The sequence below is a fragment of the Ovis aries genome, chromosome 12, assembly GCF_016772045.2.
Source record: "Ovis aries strain OAR_USU_Benz2616 breed Rambouillet chromosome 12, ARS-UI_Ramb_v3.0, whole genome shotgun sequence".
Lineage (NCBI taxonomy): Eukaryota > Metazoa > Chordata > Mammalia > Artiodactyla > Bovidae > Ovis > Ovis aries.
The window spans coordinates 31,904,808-31,920,075 of NC_056065.1; the positions used below are offsets into that span (position 1 = coordinate 31,904,808).

The window sequence follows — 15,268 nt, forward strand, 5'->3', positions numbered from 1 at the left end:
ATGTGGGTATGCCCCATTGTGCTCTGCCTGGTATATGTTTTCTTGCCACATTTTCCTATTGCCCAAAGGACTCTGGCATATTCCATCATCTACTATATGGTCTATTCTCCATTCTATTTCAGTGGGTAGGTTAATACAAACTACCCGAAATGGGCACAGATGGTGGTTAGATTTGAATAGTCCATGTCTTGGGGTGTGCCAAGGAAGAAACCAGTAATATTAGGTAATTATTCTGTGACAAGTACTATTCTGGGCATTTTACATAAATTATCTCATTTAATACTCTCGACAAAGTAGGTAAATACTGTGAGATGGATATTATATTTCCCCTTTTATGAACGAGGCAGCCAAGACTCAGAGTGCTTAGGAGCTTCTTGAAGTCAATAGGTGGCAGAGCTTGCATTTGAACTCTGGTTAGACAGTAAAGCACCTGCCTACAATGTGGCAGACCTGGGTTTGATCCATGGGTCAGGAAGATCCTCTGGAGAAGGAAATGGCAACCCACTCCAGTACTCTTGCCTGGAAAATCCAATGGAAGGAGGAGCCTGGTAGGCTACAGTCCATGGGGTCGTAAAGAGTTGGACATGACTGAGCGACTAAACTTTCACTTTCACTTACATTAACACTGGGCTTCCCTGGTGGCTCAGGCAGTAAAGAATCCACCTGCAATGCAGGAGACCCAGGTTCGATCTTTGGGTCAGGAAGAGCCCCTGGAGAAAGGAATAGTTACCTACTCCAGTATTCTTGCCTGGAGAATTCCATGGACAGAGGAGCCTGGTGGGCTACAGTCCATGGGGTTGCAAAGAGTCAGACATGGCTTAGTGACTAACACTTTCACTCTAGATTAATATGTTTTGTAATGCCTGGGCTGGGCAGGAGAGGGGGCATACCTCTAAATTAGACAGGGAAAGAGATGGAGGAAATCATGGTGCTTCAGGGAGGCAACTTATATGGAATAAAGTGAAGCTAAAGATAGAGAAGGCAGACGGAGGGTGGGGCAAGAACTCGCTAGGTGGCAGGTTTTTGCTTCTTCAGCAGATTAAGCTGGGTAGGCAGCATGGTGGGTAAACAGGGGGAATGGTCAGTATGCATTTCCTGGGGAAGCAGTGTGTTTCAGCTGTGCTCAAGGGTGGATCACGTCTGCCTTAGTTCAAGGCTCCCTCTAAATTCATGGAATCCTGCCCTGATAGGAACAGGCTCTTGGCGCCGAGGTCCTGAAGAGCAGAGCCTATGTCTCATTTAACTTTGAATTCTTCATGTGGGTATGCCCCACTGTGTTCTGCCTGGTATGTAGTGGGTGCTCAATACATATTTATTGATTATTAGTTGGAATGAGAAAGAATAAAGAGAGGAGTCATCCCTCAGTGGGGAACAAACACTCAAAGGAGGTGGTAGTGGGTAGTTATCTGACACCCTGCTGCTACACAACATTGCTGTGCTTTTCTGTATGCCCCTTCCTTGAATTCCCCTTGCATCTTCCTGCTCAGCTTCTACTTGCCCTTCAACAGTCATTTCGTGTATCTTCTTTCCACTTTTCCCCTCCCAAACAAAATTCCTCACTCTTTCCTCTGGGCTATTTGAAAATTGTATATTTCACATTCTCTTACACTAGTTTATGTTTTCCCCTTCAGAAAGGACTCTTTCCATTTTGGTAATTCCCATTACTTAGCACACAGGCTGAAACACAGACACACAGTAGGCATGCAATACAATTTTTTAAACAAAGAAATGGTCCATTTTTTAAAATAAATAAATGCAGCATTGATATGGACATGACTAGCAATCTTCTCTGGCAAACCGTATCCAAATTTGGATGTTCTCATTAATTTCAGTTTTCCTCTACACAGTTTTATTTATATAAATACATAAATACATTTAAAAATTAATTTTACATCTTTACACATGTTTATTTTCTGATGTAAATTCATGGAAGGCAGTAAGTAATATAATCTTCTCTTTCCAAAGTAAAATAATGCTGTCTCTACAGTGAAATATTACAGAATGTTGCTACATGTTAGGGGGAGTGGTATTGAATGGAGTTAATGTGTATTATTTAGTTTACCACCTGTGTCTTATTGAAGAAAAATTTTTGATCTTCTACTCTGTTACTTACCTTGTGGGATACTGCACATGTTTTTGCAAGTTCACTGGGTCTCACTTCGACAAGCAGAATACCTGTGTTCTCATATCTAGGAGAAACAACACATACAAATGACTGTAGAATCAGAATAATGATTCTGCTTTGTGTAGAACAGATGAAAGTCCCATTTTCAAGATGTGATTGAACCCCCTACTGAGGAATCCTTGGTAATAAGGAGTTCATGATCTGAGCCACAGTCAGCTCCTGGTCTTGATTTTGTTGACTGTATCGAGCTTCTCCATCTTTTGCTGCAGAGAATATAATCAATCTGATTTCGATGTTGACCATCTGGTGATGTCCATGTGTAGAGTCTTCTCTTGTGTTGTTGGAAGAGGGTGTTTGCTATGACCAGTGCATTTTCTTGGCAAAGCTCTACTAGTCTTTGCCCTGCTTCATCCCACATTCCAAGGCCAAATTTGCCTGTTACTCCAGGCGTTTCTTGACTTCCTACTTTTGCATTCCAGTCCCTTATAATGCAAAGGACATCTTTTCTGGGCGTTAGTTCTAAAAGGTCTTGTAGGTCTTCATAGAACCGTTCAACTTCAGCTTCTTCAGTGTTACTGGTTGGAGCATAGACTTGGATTACTGTGATATTGAATGGTTTGCCTTGGAAACAGAGATCATTCTGTCATTTTTGAGACTGCATCCAAGTACTGCATTTCAGACTCTTCTGTTGACCATGATGGCTACTCCATTTCTTCTGAGGGATTCCTGCCCACAGTAGTAGATATAATGGTCATCTGAGTTAAATTCACCCATTCCAGTCCATTTTAGTTCACTGATTCCTAGAATGTTGACGTTCACTCTTGCCATCTCCTGTTTGACCACTTCCAATTTACCTTGATTCATGGACCTGACATTCCAGGTTCCTATGCAATATTGCTCTTTACAGCATCGGACCTTGCTTCTATCACCAGTCACATCCACAGCTGGGTATTGTTTTTTCTTTGGCTCCAACCCTTCATTCTTTCTGGAGTTATTTCTCCATTGACCTCCACTAGCATACTGGGCACCTACTGACCTGGGGAGTACCTCTTTCAGTATCCTATCATTTTGCCTTTTCATACTGTTCATGGGGTTCTCAAGGCAAGAATACTGAAGTGGTTTGGCTCAGATCATGAACTCCTTATTACCAAATTCAGACTGAAATTGAAGAAAACAGGGAAAATCGCTAGACCATTCAGGTATGACCTCAATCAAATCCCTTATGATTATACAGTGGAAGTGACAAATAGATTTAAGGGCCTAGATCTGACAGATAGAGTGCCTGATGAACTATGGAATGAGGTTCGTGACATTGTACAGGAGACAGGGATCAAGACCATCCCCATGGAAAAGAAATACAAAAAAGCAAAATGGCTGTCTGGGGAGGCCTTACAAATAGCTGTGAAAAGAAGAGAGGCGAAAAGCCAAGGAGAAAAGGAAAGATATAAGCATCTGAATGCAGAGTTCCAAAGAATAGCAAGAAGAGATAAGAAAACCTTCTTCAGGGATCAATGCAAAGAAGTAGAGGAAAACAACAGAATGGGAAAGACTAGAGATCTCTTCAAGAAAATTAGAGATACCAAGGGAACATTTCATGCAAAGATGGGCTCAATAAAGGACAGAAACGGTATGGACCTAACAGAAGCAGAAGAGATTAAGAAGAGGTGGCAAGAATACACAGAAGAACTGTACAAAAAGGATCTTCATGACACGGATAATCACGACGGTGTGACCACTCTTCTAGAGCCAGACATCCTGGAATGTGAAGTCAAGTGGGCCTTAGAAAGCATCACTACAAACAAAGCTAGTGGAGGTGACGGAATTCCAGATGATGCTGTGAAAGTGCTGCACTCAATATGCCAGCAAATTTGGAAAACTCAGCAGTGGCCACAGGACTGCAAAAGGTCAGTTTTCATTCCAATCCCAAAGAAAGGCAATGCCAAGGAATGCTCAAATTACCACACAATTGCATTCATCTCACACGCTAGTAAAGTAATGCTCAAAATTCTCCAAGCCAGGCTTCAGCAATATGTGAATCGTGAACTCCCTGATGTTCAAGCTGGTTTTAGAAAAGGCAGAGGAACCAGAGATCAAATTGCCAACATCCGCTGGATCATGGAAAAAGCAGGAGAGTTCCAGAAAAACATCTATTTCTGCTTTATTGACTATGCCAAAGCCTTTGACTGTGTGGATCACAATCAACTGGGGAAAATTCTGAAAGAGATGGGAATACAGACCACCTGACCTGCCTCTTGAGAAATCTGTATGCAGGTCAGGAAGCAACAGTTAGAACTGGCCATGGAACAACAGACTGTTTCCAAATAGGAAAAGGAGTATGTCAAAGCTGTATATTGTCACCCTGCTTATTCAACTTATATGCAGAGTACATCATGAGAAATGCTGGACTGGGAGAAACAGAAGCTGGAATCAAGATTGCTGGAAGAAATATCAATAACCTCAGATATGCAGATGACACCACCCTAATGGCAGAAAGTGAAGAGCAACTAAAAAGCTTCTTGATGAAAGTGAAAGAGGAGAGCGAAAAAGTTGGCTTAAAGCTCAACATTCAGAAAACAAAGATTGTGGCATCCGGTCCTATCACTCCATGGGAAATAGATGGAGAAACAGTGGAAACAGTGTCAGACTTTATATTTTGGGGCTTCAAAATCACTGCAGATGGTGACTGCAGCCATGAAATTAAAAGATTCTTACTCCTTGGAAGAAAAGTTATGACCAACCTAGATAGTATATTCAAAAGCAGAGACATTACTTTGCCGACTAAGGTCTGTCTAGTCAAGGCTATGGTTTTCCCTGTGGTCATGTATGGATGTGAGAGTTGGACTGTGAAGAAGGCTGAGTGCTGAAGAATTGATGCTTTTGAACTGTGGTGTTGGAGAAGACTCTTGAGAGTCCCTTGGATTGAAAGGAGATCCAACCAGTCCATTCTGAAGGAGATCAACCCTGGGATTTCTTTGGAAGGCATGATGCTGAGGCTGAAACTCCAGTACTTTGGCCACCTCATGTGAAGAGTTGACTCATTGGAAAAGACTTTGATGCTGGGAGGGATTGGGGGCAGGAGGAGAAGGGGACAACAGAGGATGAGATGGCTGGATGGCATCACTGACTCGATGGATGCGAGTCTGAGTGAACTCCGGGAGTTGGTGATGGACAGGGAGGCCTGGCGTGCTGCATTTCATGGGATCGCAAAGAGTTGGACATGACTGAGTGACTGAACTGAACTGAACTGAACTGAGGAATCCTAGAGGCCTAGTGGTGGTGGTGACTGCTTGCTGCTTCTGCTAAGGTGCATTATGGTCATATCCTAAAGTCATGAAATGTATCCCATATTTTGGCCAGGATAGATCAGCACAATGGGAAATAAAATGAACTTCTATCAGAATTTCAGCCCTTCTGTTTCATTAACACCCTTAGTCTCCTGAGGATGGGACTTTGTTGCTAACATTGTTGCCTGCTTCCTGATGGTATTTCACAGCCATAGCTTCCCTGGTGACTCAGTGGTAAAGAATCTGCCTGCCAATGCAGGAGACTCAGGAGACGTGGGTTCGATACCTGGGTATGACGATCTATCTCCAGTATTCTTGCCTGGGAAATCCCATAGACAGAGGAGCCTGGTGAGCTACAGTCCATGGGGTTGTAAGAATCAGACACGACTGAGTGGCTAAACAATAACCACAAGCCATTGCATAGATTCCTTCTCTAGCCTCTACCGATAATGCCTTTGAAAAAATAGATACTAAGTTATGAAATTAGTTTTCTGAACCTCATTATGCTGCACAACATGATCTGACTGGAAGCAAAAGGCAGACCAGACATCATGCCTTTGTAGATTAGGAAAAGCACATGGATCATTTCTGCTCAGGCAAAATAGGAGGTTTCAAAAATTACAGGAGAAAAGTTTTTATTAATTTCTTGCCCCTGCTAAGGTTTTTACTTATTGAAAAAACTGGGATAAAACAAACACAAACTAACCACAAACAAATGTTCTTTTCCTTTCAGTATTCATTGTATTTTCCTATTTCTCATATATATAAAATATGCTAAATAAGTGAAGATACAAATAGCACATTTTTGTATTTTTTAAATCACTATACAATAGATCATCTGAAGCTGAAGCTCCAATACTTTGGCCACCTGATGCAAAGAACTCACTAACTGGAAAAGACCCTGATGCTGGGAAAGACTGAAGGCAGGAAATGAAGGGGGCTACCGAGGTTGAGATGGTTGGATGGCATCATCGAATTTATGAACTCATCACCGAATGAGTTTGAAATCTGGATATTTAAAAGGATATGAGGCCATTTAAATAAAACAATATGTGCAAATCAATAACCTGAATAGCATATTTAATATTGAGTAGACTCTTTTAAAAGTCATACTTACTGCAACTTGAAGTAATCATCTACTGTTTCATAATTTATATTCTGAGAAAATGTCAATGTCTGAAAAAGAAAATAAAAAGCTTATGTAAAGCAGGAAAATTGGGAATGGGCACAATCGATACTTTCAAGACAGATTTAAATCTTTCTCTAGGTAAGAAAAATAATATTTAGCATTTTTCTAATTTGTTGTCTATCTCAGAAACTCCAATTATGTAGATATTTGACTTTCCTTGTTATATTACCTTATTTTACTTTTTATATTATCATAGCTCCTTTATTTACATTGTTTTTCTCTCCTCATTTAACTTTTGTTGTTGGAATGTCCTTATTTTTATTTTTCATTTATATCAGCATAGCAAGCTTTCACTTTCTTCTGTTTTCTAATAACCTGTCTCTGGGATCTTCTAAATTCTTCTTTGAGGTTTTTAAATGATTACAGATATCATATGCTCTATAGTTTTTGAGACTATGGGGAGTTATTTGCTTGATCTTTCCTCTGTTGTTTTTGAGTAATTTTTAAAAATGTCCATTTGCCTTTTGCATATTTTCTCCCCTCTGAACCATGTTTCATCTCAGTTTTCAGTATCCTATATGGTTGCTATCATCTCAGGGTAAAGCCATTTACAGAACATATATGATAACAAAGGCAGAAAATTATAATTTCACATTTTTGAAGTATGGAAGCTATAATTTCTACATCCTTAAATTACGTTCTGATAGTTCTTTGTCATATATATACTGATCTCCTCAGAGAGGTCAGTTTGGTTCTGGTTGATCTGTTGTGATAACAGACTTTGTGTCTGTAATATAGTCTTAGTGAGGGACTTCTCTGGTGGTCCAGTGGCTAAGACTTCACACTCCTAATGCAGGGGGCCTGGGTTTGATCCCTGCAACTAGTAGATCCCACATGCTGCAACTAAGACCTTGTGCAGCCAAATAAATATTTTAAAAACCTTAGTGAAAAACCTTATTTCTTAAACAAAGTTTATTTACTTGTATGCTGGATACTAAGTTGAATGACATAAAATATGCAATTTTTTATGATAACATTGAGGCTATGAAAGTAATCACACTAAAAATAAATCTAGCTTCACTTCAACGAGATATTGCCTCACTGGCTATCATCAAAAAATCCACAATAAATGCTGGAGAAGGTGTAGAGAGAGGAGAACCCTCATTGTTGGTAGGAATGTAAATTGGTATAGCCACTATGGAGAACAGTGTGAAGTTTCCTTAAAAAAATTAAAAATAGAGCTACCAGATGACCCTGCAATCCTACTCCTGGGCATATACCTGGAGAAAAACATCGTCTGAAAGAATACATGCATTCTATGTTCACTGCAGCACTATTTACAATAGTCAAGACATGGAAGCAACTTAAATTCCCATCAACAGAGGAATAGATAAAGAAGATGGGATACATATATGCAATAGAATATTACTCAGCCATTGAGAAGAATAAAATAATGCCATTTGCAGCAACATGGATGCACCTAGAGAGTGTCATGCTTAGTGAAGTAAATCTGACAAAGGAGGAAAAATATCACAGGACATCCCTTATATGCAGAATCTAAAATGAAATGATATAAATGAACTTACAAAACAGAAAGAGACTCACGGACTTAGAGAATGAACTTATGGTTGCCAGAAGGGAAGACTGGGGAAAATGGATTATTAGGGAGTTTGGGATGTATATGTACACACTGCTATATGTAAAATGAATACCAACAGGGTCCTACTGTATAGCACAGGGAACTCTGCTCAGTGTTATGTGACAGCCTGGATGGGAGGGGAGTTTGGGGGGGAATGGATGCATGTATATGGTATGACTGAGTCCCTTTGCTGTCTATCTGAAACTATCACAATATTGTTAATTGGATGTACTCCAATAAAAACTTTAAAAAATACAGAGCAAAAAAAGAAGAAAAAATCTAGTTTCATGTTCAAAGATAGGAACTAACTGTCAAATTTGCACCTGTATTCTTCTGTCTGCCGCCTTTTTCTTCATATATAATGATAAACATTATTTTACAAGAATTTTCCTGGACATAATTAGATTTAAAAAGTTTAATGTTATCCTTTGTGAAATGGAAGCATATTCTCCAAACTTTACTTACTAGTTGTCATTTAAATGATGCTTTAAGTTGGGTCTGTAACTCAACCAACATATATGTATGTTATTTTGAATTATAAACACTGAAAATATACACACCATGGTACTACTTAAAAATACACTTTGTGAATGTGATCATCTATTTAAAAATGACTTCATTATAAATGATTAAAGAATAATTAGGGAACTTTCATTTCTACTAGTGGTGGGCTAGGTTATATGGACAAATTCCCCTAAAAAGAGACAAATCAAAAACCGTAAAATCATTGGCCATTTAAAAAGTTATCATAAAAGCATTAAGTAACTGACAAAAAAGTAAGGAATTGTCAGTCCACATACTTGAACAGAGGGACTTAAGAGTCTAGGAGTAAAGCAGAACACCAGAGCCCATAATCTACTTTCTCCTAAAAGTATTTATCAACTTAGAACAGGGATAATTCAAGATAGAGAATCAAACTGGATACTCTCTCTGTATTAACCTGTGTTATCAGAAGACTATGCTTTCTGGGTAAGGTAAATTAAGATTAAATTTGCCTTCTCTTTAACCATCCAGTGTCTTCAGTCACTGAGTGATCAGAAAAAGCAAGAAAAAATAATTGTCCTAACAATTTGTGGCTGTGAGCAGGTACTTGCATGGCTTTATATCCTAGAATTGTTTCCTTGATGATCCAGGGGACTTGAAGAAGTCTCAGAGCAGTGGTACCTTAGATATCTGACACTGGCAAACACAGATCATCTCAAGATTGAAGCATTATTCTTCCTAGACTTCAGAGAATTCTTATAAATACTTTTTCAAGTATAATCAATAGCACACAGTCAACAATAACTAACCCCCACCCCAAAATAAGGCATGTGTGAGTAATAACCAGAATAAACAATGATGGAGAGAAGAAACAGATGAAATACACATGCTCATACTTCAGATATGAAACTAATAGATGCAGATTATAAAAGATATGTTTACTAGTTTTATGGAAATAAGTGACCAGAGCTGGAAAATATCTACAGTATGAAAGAAACTATAAAATTTGTAAGTGTGCTTTAAAAAAGAACTAAAACTTCTAGAAATTAAAAATACAACAATCAAACACATAGTACATAATTTTGACGTCAGGTTAGACATGACAAAAACGGGAATAGTGAGGTGGAAGATAGATCAGAAATATTATAAGAATGTATGCCAGAGACAGAAATGAATGAAAATAAAGAAGACAGTTAAAAACTCATAAGGGATAGACTGAGAAAATTTAACCTATTTTTAATCAGAAAAAGAAAAGATAAAGAGGCACAGATAGTGTTTGACAAAATACCTGCTGAAGACAATGACTGAGAGATTCAAGAGGCCCAGTAAATCCCAACTAGATAAAAATAAAGAAACATACATTTAGACACATCATGGTAAAAGTGCAGAAAGCAGAGAATAAAATCTTAAAAGCTAGTAACTACAAGAAATGGCTATTCACCTCTAGGACTGGAATGGAGGGAACAGAGGGAAGAAATCTGGGTTGTTACAAACTAGTAAGTTAGGTTAGGGGTTCCACAGACCTCGAACCCACACCTTGAAAGAGAGGTATTGCTAACCTGGTGTGGCAACTCACTTTTTGTAGTTACTAGCTCAGTAAAATCTCAGTTCCTTTTTTTCTTTTCATTTCTCTCATACATCCAGTTCTACTAATTCTTTATATTAAATCACTTTTACTAAGCCAATTGGTTTGTTTCTGTTTTCCTGGCTAGAGGCTTACGGATACAGGAGTAGTGTCAAGAAACCAACCCACAAAGATGGGAATCTCTGGGATTGATTTCATTGTGTCCTTGGCCTTGAACATGGTATTAAGTTCTTTGCTAAATGGGAAAGGGATTCTATTATTTCACAGTATGCGGAAACATTACAGTTCTTAACTGACTGTTCCTTCCAGGGAACAGCGCAGAGACAGTAGACTAAAATGCATCCCAAGTCCTTCTGTGAAAGAGGCTTATTAGCTTATTTCCATAGTGTGGCTTATGGGGCAGGCTTCTAATTAAACATCTAGGTACTGACTACAATTCTCTCCTGAGAATGGTGAGACTGACAGGTGCACCAGTATTGCACTCTCCTTTTGCCCCACTCCAGGTTGTCAGTATCTCAGAGAAAGTAGCTATTAACACATCTGGTGCAGTAGCTATTAACACAGCTTTTGCGCTGGCCACTCAGAGAATAGAGAACACATCCCTCAATAGTCTGGCTCCGTTGGCCAGCAGAGCTTGTTCTTACAGGTTTGATGGGATGGCAGCAAACAAACAAACATTTGTCAGCTGGCTATCAGCCCGAGACTCAGCACTTAAGTAGCAGATGGAAATGCCAACTCCCTGAAAGCAGTATATTTGCACAGCTTAAAATCTGTCCCCTGAGTGTCTGGCTTCGAATCAACTTGCATTTGGGTACTGAGATACTCTCCCCAACCCCCTTGAAAGACTGACAGGTCTTAGCACACCCTAAAATACTGAGAGCCACTAAGAATAAAGTAAGTGGCTTGGACAATCACAAATGCTTGAGAGGCAACCAAGAGCTTGGGCAGAGTTGAATAGTAAGTTTCACCTCCTTCTAGACTGGAAGAAGCAGCTGTTTTATTTACTGCTTAGAAACTAACACAGAGAGTATAGGAAAATGAAGAAGCAGAAATATTTCTAAATGAAAGAAAAAGATAACATCACATAAAAAAAGCCTTAGTACAATAGTAGTAAGTAATTTATCTGGTAGAGTTCAAAATAACAGTTATAATAGTGGCCACTGAGCTCAGAAGAAGAATGGATGAACAAAGTGAGAATTTCAACAGAGACTGAAAATATAAGAATGTGTCAAATAGAAGTCATAGAGCTGAAGAATACATTAACTAAACTGACACATACAATAGGAGAGTTCAACAGCAGAACAGATGAAGTGGAAGAAAGGATGAGTGAACTCAAAGATGACAGTAGAATTCACCAAATCAGAGCAGGAAAAAGCAAAGTGAAGACAGCTTCAAGGACTTATGGAACATTAGGGGGACCAACATTTGCATTACAGGGGTCCCAGAAGGAGAAGCGAGGGAGAAAGAGACTTAAAAACTGTTTGAAGAAATAATGACTGAAAAAAACTTTCTTAACTTGGGAGAGGAAACAGACATCCAGATCCAAAAAGTTCAGAGAATTCCAAATAAGATAAATTCCAAAAGACCATACCAAGACACATCATAATTAAATATCAAAAGTTAAAGACAAGGAGAAAGTTTAAAAAGCATCTTGTTGTGTACAAGGGAACCCCCATAAGACTACCAGTAGATTTTTCAGTAATAACTTTGCAGGATGGAAGAGAGTGGTATGATATATTCAAAATGCTTAAAGTAAAAAACTGCTTTTCAGAACTGAAGGAGATATCGTTTTTCAGACAAGCAAAATCAAAAGGAGTTCATCATCACTAAACTTTACTTAAAAGAAATATTAAAGAGACTTCTTAAGTTGAAATGAAAGGGTGCTATCAGTAACAGGAAATATGAAAGTATAAACCCAACTGGCAAAGGTAAATATATAGTAAAATTCAGAACAGTCTAATATATGAATGTGGTAATTAATCAGGTATAAAGCTATTTGAAAGTTAAAGACAAAATTAGTAAAAATAGCTATAATTGTTCATAGATACACAAGAGAAAAAGATGTAACTTGTGACATCAAAATGTAAAACGCAGGAAGGGGTGTAAAAATGTAGAGCTTTAGACTACAATGAAATGTAAGTTGTTATCAACTTAAAATAGACTATTATAAATATAAGTTTTTGTATGTAAGCCACATAGTAACCACAAAGTAAAAACTTAAATGAGATACACAAAAGATAAAGAGACATGAATTAAAGCAAACCACTAAAAAAGTTGTTAAACCAGAAGGGAAGAGATCAGAAAAGATGAAAGGAACACAGAAGAACTACAAAAAAGTTAGGAACAGTTAACAAAATGGCAGTACATATGCATCAATAACTAATTAAAAGATATAGAACGGCTAAATGGGTGAAACAACCCATGTGTATGCAGAGGGCTTCCCAGGTGGCATGTGGTCAAGTACCCGCCTGCCACTGCAGGAGACATAAGAGACATGGGTTTGACCCCGGGGTGGGGAAGGTCCTCTGGAGGAGGGTGTTGCAACCCGCTCCAGTATTCTTGCCTGAAGAATCCCATGGACAGAGGAGCCTGGAGGACTATGGTCCACAGGGATGCAAAGAATCGGACATGAGCGAAGCAACTTAGAATAAAAAAAAAAACTCTGTATTCTGCTTATAAGAGACTCACTTCAGATGTAAAAATACACACAGACTGAAACTGAAGAGATAGAAAAAGATATCTTACGCAAATGGAAATCAAAAGAAAAATGGGATAGCCATAATTATCAGACAAAACATACTTTAAAAGAAAGACTATAATATAGACAAAGGAGGTCATTATATAATGACAAAAAATCAATCCAAAATGATATAATACTTATGCACCTAACATAGGAGCACCTAAATATATAGAGCAAATATAAACAGAGCTAAAATGAGAAATAGCAATACAATAATAGCAGGTAACTTCAGTTCCCAACTTGAATCAATAGATAGATCATCCAGATGGAAAACCAACAAGGAAACATTGGCCTTAAACAACATCTTATACCAGAATGACTTAACAGACATATCAAGAACATTCCATCCAAAAGCAAAAGAATTCTTCTCCAAAGCACATGGAATATTCTCCAGGATAGATTATATATTAGGCCACAAAACAAGTCCTAATAAATGTAAGAAGATTTAAATCAGAATCTTTTCTGACCACATGATATGAAGCTAGAAATCAATTATAAGAAGAAAACTGGAAAATTCAGAGATTTTGCTGAACAAACAATGGGTCAAAGGAGAAATAAAAATTTCTGAGACAAATGAAAATGGAAAGCCAACATATCATGGAATATGTTTGATATATCAACATATCAAAATTTATGAGATGCACCAGAGCAGTTCTAAGAGGATAGCTCATAGTGATAAATGGCCTACATCAAGAAATAAGAATTGTTGGCAAAAAATCTAATTTAATACCTCAAAGAATTAGAAAAACAAGAAAAAACAAAGCCTAAACAAGCCTAAGGTCAGTAGAAGGAAAGAAATAATGAAGGTCAGAGCAGAAATAAGTGGAGACCAAAATGACAATAGAAAAGATCAATGAAAATAAGAGTTGATTTTTTAAAAGTATAAACAATATTGACAAACCTTTAGTTAGACTCACTGAGAAAAAAGAGATAGGACTCAAACACATAAAAACAGATATGAAAGAGAAGACATTACAACTGATACTATAGACATAAAAAAGATCATAACAGATTACTATGAATAATTATATGCCAACAAATTGGGAAACCTAGAAGAAATGCATAAATTCCTAGAAACCTGTAACCTACAAGATTGAATCACTAAGAAGTAGAAAATCCAAATAGACAAATTACTAGTGAGAAGATTGAATCAGTAACCAAAAACCTCCCAAAAAACTCCATGACCAAAATGGCTTCACTAGTAAATTCTACCAATATTTATAGAAGAATCAATTTCAATCCTTTTCAAAATCTTCCACAAATATAGAGAAGGAAACATTTCAGAACTAATTTTACAATGCCAGGATTACTCTGATACCAAAGCCAGATAAATATACCACCAGAAAAGGATATCATGGGTCAATATCCCTGATGAACACAGATGCAAAAATTCTCACCAAAATTTAGGAAAATAAATTCATCAGTACACTAAAAGGGTTATACATCATGATCAAGTAGAATTTACTCCAGGAATGCACAGATGGTTCAACATGTACAAATCAGTCAATGTGATACAGCACATTAAGAAAATGAAGGATACAAATCATATGATTATCTCAATAGATGCAGAAAAAGCATTTGACAATATTCACCACCCATTTATGATAAAAACTCTCAACAAAGTGTTTATAGAGGAACAAACCTCAACGTTATAAAGCTGATACACGATAACCCCATAGCTAACATCATACTCAATGGCAAAAAGCTGAAAGCTTTTCCTCTAAGATTGGACCAAGACTCACCACTTTTATTCAAGTTCTAGCTAGAGTAATTAGGCAAGCAAACAAATAAAAGGCATCCAAATTAAAGAGGAAAAAATAAAACTGTCACTACTTGAAGATGACTTGATATTATATCAATATGTAAAGAAGTCCTAAAGACTTCACCAAAAAGACAAATCAATATAGGTACAGAATTTATGATCAATATATAAAAATCTGGTGCATTTTTATACACTAATAAGGGTCTGTCAGAAAGACAAATCAAGAAAATAATTCCAGGGCTTCCCTGGTGGTTCAGTGGGTAAGAATCGAACTTGCAGTGCCACGGACACAAGTCTGATCCCTGGTCCAGGAAGATCCCACATGCTATGGAACAACTAAAGCCCATGAGCCACAACTACTGAACTTGCATTCTAGAGCCTACGAGCCACAACTACTGAGCCCATGCACTGCAACTACTGAAGCCCACTTGCTAGAGCCTGTGCTCTGCAACAAGAGAAGCCACGGCAACGAGGAGCCCACTCACAGCAACCAGAGAGGACAAGAGTAACCCCCACTCCTC

The 15,268-nt window shown here is 37.9% G+C and overlaps 1 protein-coding gene across 1 annotated transcript in view; it reads right to left on the reverse strand.

The window, feature by feature from the left end:
• The window catches only part of CATSPERE (catsper channel auxiliary subunit epsilon), a 151,369-nt gene that overhangs the window by 44,514 nt on the left and 91,587 nt on the right, over positions 1-15,268 (reverse strand). The window contains exons 12-13 of the mRNA XM_027976114.3: positions 6,527-6,585; positions 2,114-2,189 (exon numbers count right to left, since the gene is read on the reverse strand). Of these exons, the coding sequence (XP_027831915.2) occupies positions 2,114-2,189; positions 6,527-6,585 (135 nt within the window). The remainder of the gene's footprint in view (positions 1-2,113; positions 2,190-6,526; positions 6,586-15,268) is intronic.